Genomic DNA, 12,092 nt, shown 5'->3' with positions numbered 1-12,092 from the left:
GCACGGGCGAAATGCGAATGCGTGGGCCGAGCTTCCAAAGCTTTACGGAGTGGATAGCGCATGGCCAAGGCAGGGCTGTGTGAGGAGAAGAACCCACCAGGCCGCATCCAAACCCTCTTCCCCCGTCCCCCCTTATGCCATTCCTCAGGCGCACCTCGTTTCCAAATCGTCAAGGTCGATCCAATGAGACGATCCGACCACGTGTACTCCACCTGCCAGGAAGACGCCAGGTGCGGCGCGTGCGGTGGTGCTGAATGGGCTCCCCGTGAGGACGACACGGCACGCGTAGGGCGCCTGAAGGGGGTGGTTTTCTGGGGTGGCGTAGTCATAGGCATTTCAGCACAGGCATGTCGTAGACAGGCACAGGCACAAGACTGGCATGGGCGTCGTCGGCGGGGCGGGGGGGGGGGGGGGATAGATACGACGGAAAGTACGAGGAAAGCGAAAAGACGCGGCCAAATAGATGCGAAGAGGCGCAACGCACACAGTCCACACAGACACATCCCTGTCTTTACGATACGCGTACTTGTACATATACGTGTGCAGTCCCCCTCCAGACCTTGACCCCCATCCACCGTTGCGATAGGGTTGAGGAACTGGCCCCGAGGCACCTAGGTAGTAAGAAAATTTGCCATTATGTGAAAGCGTAAGGTTCAGTCAGCGAATGTTTGATGCGCATGTGCGCGCGCACCTGGTCCTCCCCCCCAAATTTCCAGGGCGAAGGCGAAGTAAAGGGGTCAGCGAGCTGTCCAATCGCTGCGATTCCAACCCGAGGTCAGGGGGTGGACTTGGGTGCAAAGTATGGCGGCGGAGCAATGACCAGAGCAGAGACCAGTGCGGAGTTGAAAGCCGAACGCGCGGGTTGGAGGTATACCAGGAGTCGGCGATCAGGAGGGGGGTTCAGGGGAATCTCGAGTGTTGCGACGGTGCAAAACAGCAGCGCCAGCAAGATGCACTGCAGTAATCCATTCACCATGGTACCATGGTATGGTTCAAGGGGAAGGAAGAGCGAGAGAAGGGGAGAAGGGGGGCCAACAGCAGTCTCGGAGACTGAAGCGCTTCGGGGCGGAGAGCACAGCATCAAAGTCCGAATGCGAAGAACCCCGCCCCCCTAGCAAAGGTGAGAGAGCACTGTCGCGGGGAAGGGAAGATATATGCGGGCGCCGTAAAACCCGCGCCGCGAGGCCAGCCCTGGGAGGGATTCTTCCTCTGGGCATTCGCCTAGAAAGGGTCCTCGCGCGCGCCACGCAGATGTCTTGGAGGCAATACGACTCATTCGTGAGGACAAGGCTAATAATGTTAATCAAGGTTAATGACGCCCATCTCAGCGTAGCATGGCCTTGACCTTGGCTCACCTTACCCCCTCCCCCCATGCTCTGTTTCCCACTGCAACCAAGGGATAGAGAGAGCGCGACAGGACTCGGCGGCGCATCGTTTGAAACACAGCCACGGTGAACGCGTCGTCTCTCATCTCCCACGAGACATGATGGGCGAAGAAGAAGAATAAGGTAGACTCCCCTCCCAAAGCGCCCAGCACGCCAGAAGCAGAAGCAGGTGGGGTCCCCTTCACCACACTTCATCAAGGGGACCAACCCCAACAGCGTCAGAAGATGTGGGGTTCAGCACCCACGCGCACACACGCCCAGCACAGACCAAGACATGGCCAGAACAGGCCACCGTCCACGGGCAACGGACTGTCCAAGGCCCCGAACCTCCGACTCCGAACCCGCTCGGCGCCCCATCTTCCTCCGTGTGTAGACGGGTCTGTCCAAGGTACGTCGATGTGCAATGCAGGAAAGAGACAAGGAAGGAAGGGGTGGAAAAGAAAAAAAAAGAAGAAAAAAAAAACCCCTCCCCCCACAGATACTCCTCAAGGACCTTTGGTCCCTATGCTGAAGTCTCTTGCGTGCCGCGGAACGCGTTCCATCCATGCATCATGACCCATCGCAGGGATTAGAGAAGCAAACGAGATGACCTCGAGCCCAAGAGAAGAAGCCATGGAAAACCGCCGTGGACTTTTTTTCACTGCCGTCAGCACCAGCCAGATTGAGGCAGCAATCAATCAGGCACCCCTCGGACAGGGAATACACTTCAATGCCCCTAACCACCACCACACACCCCCCCCTGGTCCTCCTCCTGACACTCGCGCACACGCACACAGGCACACACCACACACCACACCCCTCCCCCGGCACTTTCCCAGTGCTTCGGTCCCCTTCCCGCAACGCGCGCCCTGCCCTGCCCATCCCATCGCACAAGGCAGAAAAGTCGGGATCGATCATGATCGCTGTCTCCATATAAGTCCGCACACAAGCTACTGTATGTGCCTTACCCATCTACCTACAGGTACAGGTACATGCCCAAGCCACCTGGACCCTCCCTGGTCCACCCATCTCTCTCACGCTCGTGAACAGTGAACCGGCCACGGCACCCCCCGAGACGACCTTGCATAAACTTATGCCCAGCGCTCGCTCTCGTTGCGCCTGCCTGGCATCGTCCTTTCGGGGTCGTGGGTGCGACAGCGGGCCCGTTGCCAGTTCTTCGGACCCCGTCCTTGTCCCAGTCCATTTCCCGTCGGCCATGTCCACGGACTGGACGCCACCCCTGAAGTGATGACCCTTACGGGTTTTTTTTTCTGGGAACCTCTCGATGCCCACCATGTTTTTTTTTTTTTTTTTTTTTTTTTTTTTGGTGGAGTAGGCCTGACCAAAAAGATTTCACGTGAGAACAAGAAAAATAGGCTGGGGAAGCGGAGATGCCTCCCGCAGCATCAACTCTGCCTACCTCATGCGAGTAATGTCTCCATTCATCCAGTCTCTATACTGCGTCATGGCCTGTTCTAGGAGGGGGGGCTGATCCTCCTCCTCGCTCGCTCGCTTGCTCGCTTCAGAATCCGAAACCTGCATCCCTCTCTGTATCTGGGCGTCCTGGCGAACGCGAGGAGAGCCGAGCCGTCGCATTTCAATATTCCATCCGCCCCTCCATCATGTCACCAACTACCCAGTTGCAATTGCCGCCCCGGCCCCCAGCCACCCGCCCCGACCACCAGCCCCCGTCCCTCCATGCCATGGTACCGCATCGCATTCGTGAATTTTGCAATGTTGGGGACCGAATGCGCTCTGCTCTCCATGATCTGATCTGGGCCTTTTGTGCCTCGCGCCTCGCGCCCCGCCTCTCGCCTCGCGCCCCTCGCCCCTCGCCGGTGTCAGGCGAGGGGCCCTTTTCTCTGCCTGTACGTCGATGCTGTGGCTTGCTGGCCTGTCGGCGAGTTGAGCCGTTGGCATAATGAGGCTTGGTGGGGTCCGAATGCGATAGCGAATGCGATGCCATACGATACCTTTCAACACGAACACAACACGACACGATGCAGTGCGATTGACTTGGTATATGCGAAAGAATTCTGGTTCTCCATTGCAGTTGCCTCATGCTATACCTTGCAACACCAAACCATGCACATGCCAAGGTCTTCCGACTGATAGCCGATTCCTCGCATACGAAAACGAAAAAGAGGGGGGGAATGTGCCTGTCGGACCCCAACCAAGCGCCGAGCCGATCCCCTTTGCTGCCCGCAATAATGCAGAGGCCATTTTGCTGACCTGCCAAAGTGTGCTTCTGTCGCTGTTGTACATCAAACATACCCCATGTGGCTCATCCTAATCATGTTTCCCGTGAACACCATTGCCCCTCAGCACCCAACCGACTGTCTTCGCCGTTGTGAGATATATATGTAGATGAAAATGGAAAGGAAAAAGAAAACCCCAGACCCGGTAAACGCCGTTGAAACTCCGTCGCCCGAGGCGGTTCAAGCTTTTAGAGTCGCATGGATTCGGCGTCGTAGCCGCCGTACATCATGGGATCTCCCATGCCCATCATGACCTCGGGGTTCGGGCATGACAGCATGTGAGGCTTGATAGTGCCGAATTCCGACTCCATAAGACCTTGATTGAGCATGTCCATATTTGTGAGAGCCCCTGACTGTTGGAGGAACTGTTGCGTCGTGAGATCCATCGATGTCGGCCTCGTAGCCCACTGCGGGACGTAAGATGCAACGGCGGCCGGCGGCCCTGGAAACATGACCGAAGCATCGACGGGTGATGTCACGCTGTCGACATCAAACTCGTTGTAGCCACCAACAAAGCTCTGCGGTGACAGTGTCACGTTGCTGTTGTTGCCAAAGACCTGTTTGCGATAGTCGGCCTCAAAATCCGAGTGATCCAGCTCTGACGAGCTCGATCGGTCAGAAAGGTTGCAGCTCGACCGTGACTCCATCTCGACCTTAACCGTCTTCTCAATCTCGTGTTCCTTTTGCTGCTGCTCTTCCAGCTGGCGCGCCAGCTCGGCCAGACCAGCTTCGTCTTCGGGGAATATCGAATGAACAGGGAGGTCGATATCGCTGTTGGGGCGTATGCAACCAAGCTTGGAAGCAATGTTGTGAATGACTGGCTGTCCCCTATCGTTGAGCTCTGGTTCGCCAAGGTCCCATTGTTGCTGATTCCTAAGCATGCTGTAGAGTTTGTGAACCGTCGCGACCAGGGCGAACTGTGTGTGCTCGAGGACTTCGGCGTAGCCCTTGGGTAGCTGCTTGTACTCAGTCTTCTTGCGAAGACCTGCCGTGCAGACCAGACCATCATCCTTACACCTCTTGCAAGGGAATTCTCCGTCGCACTATGTGAAATTGCACGTTAGGATGACCGAGTCGTGAGAGAGTATAAGTGAGAGTGGGCCAAACAACGACGTACCTTGGTCTTCTTCATTCTACACCTCTCACAAGCTTTCCACACCCTCTTGTGACGTCCGTCAGCCATGCCGTGAGCGGCATGATCATGATGCGCCGTGGCGTTGTGTGGGCTGGCACGTTTGGATGTGTGACGATTGGGCTTGATCGACTTGGAGCTCGATGAGCTCTTCCTTGAGCCTTGAGACTTGTTGTCCTCCAGCGGAGGAGAAGGCAGACCACCACCCATGTTGTGTATAAGCAGATTCCAGAAGGCTTAAGGTATGTGCTTGGGAAAGTGAGGCTGTGTGTCGTCGACGGCAAGTAGGAACGTTAAGCCAAGATGAGAAAAGTGTGGAGGGAGTCTGATCGTGGAGGGGAGGGGATCAGTGTAAGTCAAGTACTTGATCAGAAATGTGAAGGGCTAACACTATGGTGCTTGCTCAGCATAACAGATGACAGGGATGGGGCAGCCAGGCATGTGAGGTGTGCCGTGGAGCTGAGCAGGGGGGGGGGGTGTTGTGAAGAGGGGTGCGGACTTGAATGACTCGGCCGATTATTAATGACAGATGAGGAAAAGGGGGGGGGGCTTCGAGCGGACGGTAAAGGGCACCAGATTATGTGATAGTGTCGGAGCCTTTTTTTGAGTTCAGACACTGATACTGGTCTGCTGCAAGACAAATGGTGATAGGCCCTGCTATGTCCGAAAGACGCCGGAGACGGAATGGAGACAGCACACCACGGTCGCTAAGAGGTCGCCGTCTGGTCCCTGAACGAAGTCCGCACTGGAACTGGGTAAGTGGGGTGTATGGCCGAAAAGTGTGAGATAATGTGCGATTCTGGCGCTGGTGATGACCGTTATTACTGCTTTAAGCTGGGCAGTCTACGTGAAGTTGTGTTCTCGCGGTTGTTTTTGGGCGGTGAGTTGAGATGAGGCTCGTTGAGCTGTCGTTCTACTTTGACTTTCTTCCTTGAAAAGCGTTTCCCGTCAAAATTGGTGGGTGGGCTCGAGTTACTGATGCTGTCGCAGGTGGCGTTGAGATCTTGAGTAGCTGTGGGAGTTGATCTGGGGACGATAGGCGTACAGGATGGGGAGTGGTGCTCTGACAGGACACCAAGGCGTGTTGGTGAGGATAAACAGGTGTGTAAAATACCAGAAGTATCAGTTTGGCCCGGCAGTGGGTTGCCTACGAGCATCTTATATTGGCAAGGTTCCGCGGTCCCAGTCCATGAGAACAGCATGACGGGCTGTGTGCGCAGGGACATCAACGCATCGGGGTCTCATCGTTTCTCGGTGACTACCTAGCAGCCTGCCCTTCTGGCATCCAGAGGGGGGGAAAAGAGGGACGGAGGATCTTAGGGCGCATGGTACCATGACATGACTGTCGTTGACGTGCGGGAAGGACAGGGTTGACGTTTGAATGAGGGGGTACCTCGAGGTACATCGGGGGTTGCGAAGTCCCCGATGGTCCTGACGAGTCTGACGGTGTAAGCCAGGGCATGGCCAATTCGAGGCCCACATACGGGGTGTTGCTACGAAAAGCTCCGAGGCGCCTGGCGTACTGAAGATTGCTGGCTCCTCTTTCTTGATTCTGGTTTTCCTTCACTCGCTCTGTGTCCTTCATTTGGGCAGGATGCTGCATGGAAGCTCTTTCGTCAATTGTGCGTGAGCGCCCCAGACTAGATATGTGGAGTGTCAGCGGGCTGCCTTAGGTGGTGCTGTCGTGGCAGGCGCGTGAGCGACGATAAGTGTGTTGGGAAGCACACCGTGAGATGCAGCGCCTGTACTGCCCCCAAGTCGCCGAGCTTGAACTCAGCAATCAAGGGTAGCTCGTAATCGAGATGCATCGCCCAAGGGGCACCATGGGCAAGGCCCATGCGTAGAAGCGTAGGCTGTGTGGGATCGGCCACCTGGCCTGTACGTGCCCGACTTGCTTCCTTGCGCGAGGCGGAAACGCGGCACTGAAGACGGCGGCCGATTTTGATCGCGAACCCCGTGCGGCGTGTGACGGAGTATGACGACCACGAAGCGCAGACGCCTGGAGCCCGAAGCTTGGTGTCCTGTTCCACTGGGAAAGCAACAGCGAAACAACAAGCCAGCCGCCTAGACTGACAGCAGTTGTGCCGCTGCCACCAGCCCCCCTGTCAATTTCAAGACAACAAATATGATACAGGGCGGCCGCGGCAGCGGTGCAAGACGGAGGCCGAGCCTATGCAAGATGAATCATCAGTCGGCGCCGACAGCCTCAACGCCCTTGTCAAGACTGATGCTGCGTCGCCCCAATTTCCATGTTTCCTCCTTGGCCCATGGGCGGTCCATGGATGGCCCATGGATGGCCCATGATGGGAAATGCCAGCAAAGGCACGACGCAGGGTTATGGTACAATGCTTCTTTGTGCGAAGGCGGTAAGGCTGACAATGAAGGATGGGCACAGTTATGCTGGTCTACATGGTACCTTGGGCACCTGGGGGCGCTGATGACAGCGGACGCGGCGTGCTAGAGCGACGAATGGTGAATGCACATTCACCCTCGCACCATCGTAAGGCCCCCAAAAGGCCTTCCAGGTTGTCCAGACAGGTGTACCAAAGGAAGTTGTTACAAACCCATGCACGCACGGTGGTGCTGCTCATCTGACGGTTGAGTGATGGTCAGTAACAACGAAAGCAGAGGGCAGAAGTTGTTTGGTCGATCGCGCCCGGAAGAGGCCAAGGGCGACGAGGAGGTGGAGTGGGACGAGTGGTGGAAGCCTATTTGACTCTGATGTAACCCAGATGCTGCGTGTGGGACAAGCGTGTGAAGCTGTTCTGACACCAGCACCGGGGCGATGCCTCTATTCTCCGTGGGTCCATGGTGTTTTGCTCGGACGCTGGACGCTGAATGCTTCGAGCAGCGATTGAGTCTTGACTGAAGAGAAGGGGGGCTGGGAGGGCCTCTGAAGCTGCTGGGTCGTGATCAGAGATCGATCAGTTACCAAGTCGGCCCAAGGCGAGTCATGTAGATGGTCTCCGTCAAATAGATACAGATGCGTAGCGACGCATAGGGATGAACGCACGCTGTAGCTACCCTACGGTGGCGACGCGCAATGCATTCAGAAGTGGCATGAGGATGATGAAGCAGAAGAAATGTGCCCCCGCTCCCAAGATGCAAGGCGCAAGTCGACATGTCTGTCTTACCTGAACAGGTTTGACGCGACTTCTTCTTTGGCCGCCCCAGTTCCGTTTTGGGCACCTTCGACTGATCAGGCGCGCGCGGGTCGGGCGCTGCTGCCCGCCAGGATAGCCTCCCTCCTCGTCATGGCCGGGCAGGAGCTATCCAGAGCTGGCTTCGCGCGCGCGGTAGAGCCATGGCTGGCAGACGAGCGGCGCTAGGTGAATCCGAGTCCGAGGACCGAGCCATGTATCTTTCTGGGTACCTCTTTCCCTTCTTCCTCCTTCCCTACCCTACCTTACCTACCTAGGCACCAGAGCAGGTAGGTAGCAGGCAATCATACCCATCATACAATTCATCAATTAAGCTCAGCCACTGACAACTCGGTTTCGGAAGGGGGTGCCAGGTCCACCTGTGCCGCCCTCCGGCGGTGCTGCGTGCCTGCTTTCCCCATCATGCCCTTGTTACCTGGATCATTTGGCCACAGTACGACAATATTTTTCAATTCCCGCTTTGCCTTCTCTTTGTTCGAAAGAACTACTTGGCACTTGACGGAGTACGGCAAAACCCCAAGTTTACTCCTGCAGCTGCAGCTTGTGCAAAAGATCACCACCAGGGTTGCAAACTCTGTCAAGGGTAGACCGCGGGGGGGGGGATCTCGAACACCACCAAACAAACCTAGCTGGCCGCGCGGTTGCAATAGGGGATATCAGATCAGGCATGATTTCATCTCCAGGCACTGCCCAGACACTGCCTGCGCCCGTCGTGGCGCGATGGGACCCCAGTGCTCAAGTTGACTTTGCCAGTGCTACTACATATCCCCGTCACGAGCTTGTTTCTGGCGAGGGCCACCGGCACTTGTAGCGATTATTGACATGGGCATGCATGTACCAAGAAGCGGCTCAAAGTTTGTGCCGCAGCGAGCTGGCCTCGGACCTCCTCCATGTCGTCGACGCTGAGTTGATGCTCGCCGTCCAGTCGGTGAAATCGCCATACAAAAGAGCCGGCGACGGCCATTGCACATTGCATGTCGGCAACAAAAAAGACCGATACCGACTCGGTTGAGCGAATCGCTTTCGTTACTAGTCTTGGTGCCTTGGCCCTACCAGGCTTTTGGTAGGATCGACCACTAGCTGCTCGAGCTGCCCCCCACTACACGGCTCCAAGTGCCGTGTGCATGGTGATGGTCCATTGCCTGATATTCACGCTCCTATCCACCGTCAAGTAGCACGCTAACGAGAATGACACAGCGAGCCATTGTCGAGGCCAGCCCATCTTCGAGAACCCAAAATCGCCAACGGTGGCGTGGCCGATCCTAACATGGATGGCAGGCTTGGGCAGGCCAACATCGAACAAAGGTCAAACATGCCTGCACACGCCCTTCAACCTCCACTACCTACGATCCAGTATGGAATAACAAGCACGGTCTCCACGTTTCGGAACTTTCCACTCGTTGTTGCTCTATTTTAGTCAGCGGACTTCTCTCGGCAGCGCCCGCAACCACGGACTTTACTTTAATACTTTTTTTGTGCATCAAGGGTTCCGGGAGATCTCATGCAGGCCATAACCCACGGCATAAGTGCACGAGATCACGGAAATGCACCCCATGATCTGTTTTCATGGAGAGATTCGGAACGGCAAATGGACGATTTGAAATTATTTTGTCATATCTTGTCAAACTTTGGAGACCTTGTGTGCGGAGATCCGCAGTCCGTGGAAAAGCCGCCGGCCGCCCATTCAATTTTGACGGCAACAAACAAGGCTGCGTCGCCCGAAACGGACTCTCGGCCTTTACCTCAAGCCAACAGTAACTGTGCCAGGCATCTTGGATCGTTCGGGCGAACCACGCTCTTATGTCCAAACTCCACCGTCTCCACCTCTGATCCGAGGCATGACGTCCAAGCGTAACGCGCTTTCGGTGCAGGTACCTGCCTGGACCTGCACACCAAGAAGGCGTGCCGCATGCCTCGACAGAAAGTTTGCGGACTTCAGATCTCCCGTCCACCCGCTCCTCGTACTAGAGTGCGTCCCTGCTACCCCTGGTCTCGCTCGCGCTCGGGCGATGCTGCGGGATCGTAGAGGTTCCGCCCGCGGCGGACCTCCTGACAAGCGGAACCCCCACGGCGCCGCTGAGAAAAACATAGACGCCATGGCATCCTTGCCATTACCCGGTGATTGACAGGCTTCTTAGCTCGTTCGGCTTGTTGAACTGGAACCGCCAGCTCGGGTCTCGTGACGGATACTGCCAGCTGGCCGTCCACATTGGTGACATCACCACAAGACTGCATCGTTACGCGGAAGGAAGGTTAAATGGTCTCGACCGGTGCAAATTGAGCCAAGGCTCCGGCGGGCGCTCAAGATGCCTCTTCGGTCAGTAGCTTTGGAACATTTTACTTCTTTCCGACAGAGCTTGGCGACGATCAACACCCGACAACGTCTCCCGGCCCGGAGGCTTTCCTGTATCATCAGATCAGGCCAGACTCGCCCGCCGGACGCTGAGATCCACGACGAGGAGCAACGTGGGTGCATGAAGGCTCGGGCCCCACCTAGGATGCACACGCCGTCAAGTAATCTGTGTGCAAAGTGCTGTTTGCGAGCGAGAAGCAGCAATGTATTGCTGTGCAGTTTGAATGCGAAAGGGTCCGCAGGCTTTGTGGGCGCGACCAGCCGCCGATGGCTCGGTACGGAGACGGCGACTCGGCATAATTCTGGGGCGATTAGTAGTCTCGAGGACGACTAAACAGCCCACCGGAATGGAAAAAACTTCAAATGACGCAGCATCAGTGCTCGCTTCGCAACTTGTGCCTCGGCTCGATCAGGTCATGGTCAGGCGCGCTGAGCATTGGAATCCAGTGGCTGAAAACCCGCCGAATGCATTTGTCGGTGTTGGGAACATTGACATCTTCATTGCAACAGCCGCCGGAACGCTACTACACAATGCGATGCCTGACTCGCTACGGAAGAGGGCAGCCAGAGATGTGGAGGAGAAATCAGGAAACGAAGCAAAGAGGGGGAGGGAAAACACACGCTGGGATTACAGCAAAGTAGGCGTCAGTATCAAAACAACATGATCAAGAGTCCCGCTCTCTCCTTTCCTCGTCATCACAGCTTTGCCTTGCCCGCGTCCTTGGCCGTGGCCCCATCCGGCGCCGCGCCGTCAACATCCTTTTGCGTCAGTCGCACGAGCCCCTCCTGGACGCAGGTGGCAAGCAGGGTGCCGTCGGCGGCAAAGATGCGCTGCAGGACGACACCGCGGCCGTCACCAGCCCAGGGCGTGTCCATCTCGGAGAACATCCACTCGTCGGCGCGCACGCGGCGCGGGTCGTGAAAGTAGATGGAGTGGTCGAGACTGACGAGCATGCCGAGGGTCGGGTGGGCAGCCCAGTCGTCGGGCCCGTCGCCGAGGCCGTCGACGCGGTTCGAGCGCTCGACGTGGGCGCGCAGTGCCGGGTCGAGGTCGGCGACTTCGGACGGCGCAAAGGGGAAGCGCCAGAGCCGGTGCACGCGCGACACGGTGCCGATGAAGTAGCTGTCCGACATGTAGGCGAGGGCGTTGAGGTGGGCGGCGTGCCCGCCGGCAGCGCTGATGGTGCCGCGCGCCCGGTTCCAGACGCGGCAGCGCATCCTGTGCTCGTCGCCGGGCTGGGCGACCTTGCCCTGTCCGCTCCTGCCATGGTCAGCCTCCTCGCCGTCGTCGCCGCCGACAATCTCAATGCTCCGGCTCTCAAAGGGCCCCCGCGCGATCCAGGCCTCCTGGTCGGCAGGCTCGTCGTCGGCGGGCGGGCGGACGCCGGCGGGCAGCGGTACGGCGTGGCGGGCCTGCTTCACGCCGCCGGCACCCTCGCGCACAAAGCTGGCCGTGACGGTGAAGATGCAGCGGCCGCGCTGGCGGGCCTGGACGGTGCGCGTGGCGAAGCTGCGGCCGTCGCGCACGCGCTCGACGTGGAACAGGATGGGAATCTCGGAGCTGCCGGCGAGCAAGAAGTAGCAGTGGCACGAGTGGATGAAGAACGGGGCCTCGCCGGGCGCGGGGTCCGGCACGGTGCGCTGGGCCGCCGACAGGGACTGGGCAATGACGGCGCCGCCAAAGATGCCGCGCGCCCCGGGCGGGTGCCAGGGCTGGCGCGTGTTGGTGAAGATGTCCTGTCTGCTTGTCAGGGGGGGAGGTCCATGCAGGGTCGATGTGGAGAGAGAGGAGGGGGGAGGGGGGGGGGGGGGGGCAACGAGCGA

At 57.7% G+C, this 12,092-nt stretch overlaps 2 protein-coding genes across 2 annotated transcripts; both read right to left on the bottom strand.

Moving 5' to 3' along the window:
• Positions 1-3,810: 3,810 nt before the first annotated feature.
• On the bottom strand, positions 3,811-4,964 carry D7B24_000363 (uncharacterized protein; the record flags this gene model as incomplete). Its single annotated transcript, XM_028634621.1, has 2 exons — positions 3,811-4,665; positions 4,740-4,964. The coding sequence occupies 2 exons, from the start codon at positions 4,962-4,964 to the stop codon at positions 3,811-3,813; spliced, it is 1,080 nt and encodes a 359-aa protein (XP_028492678.1).
• Positions 4,965-10,964: 6,000 nt separating this feature from the next.
• D7B24_000362 (uncharacterized protein) lies at positions 10,965-12,005 on the bottom strand (the record flags this gene model as incomplete). The annotated part of the gene is made up of 1 exon (XM_028634620.1): positions 10,965-12,005. A coding segment is annotated over one exon (1,041 nt), but the record flags the coding sequence as incomplete, so codon positions are not given.
• Positions 12,006-12,092: the final 87 nt, after the last annotated feature.

The sequence above is a fragment of the Verticillium nonalfalfae genome, assembly GCF_003724135.2.
Source record: "Verticillium nonalfalfae strain VnAa140/NRRL 66861 chromosome Unknown scaffold_101, whole genome shotgun sequence".
Taxonomy (NCBI): Eukaryota; Fungi; Ascomycota; class Sordariomycetes; order Glomerellales; family Plectosphaerellaceae; genus Verticillium; species Verticillium nonalfalfae.
This window is presented reverse-complemented; position numbering and strand designations above follow the sequence as displayed.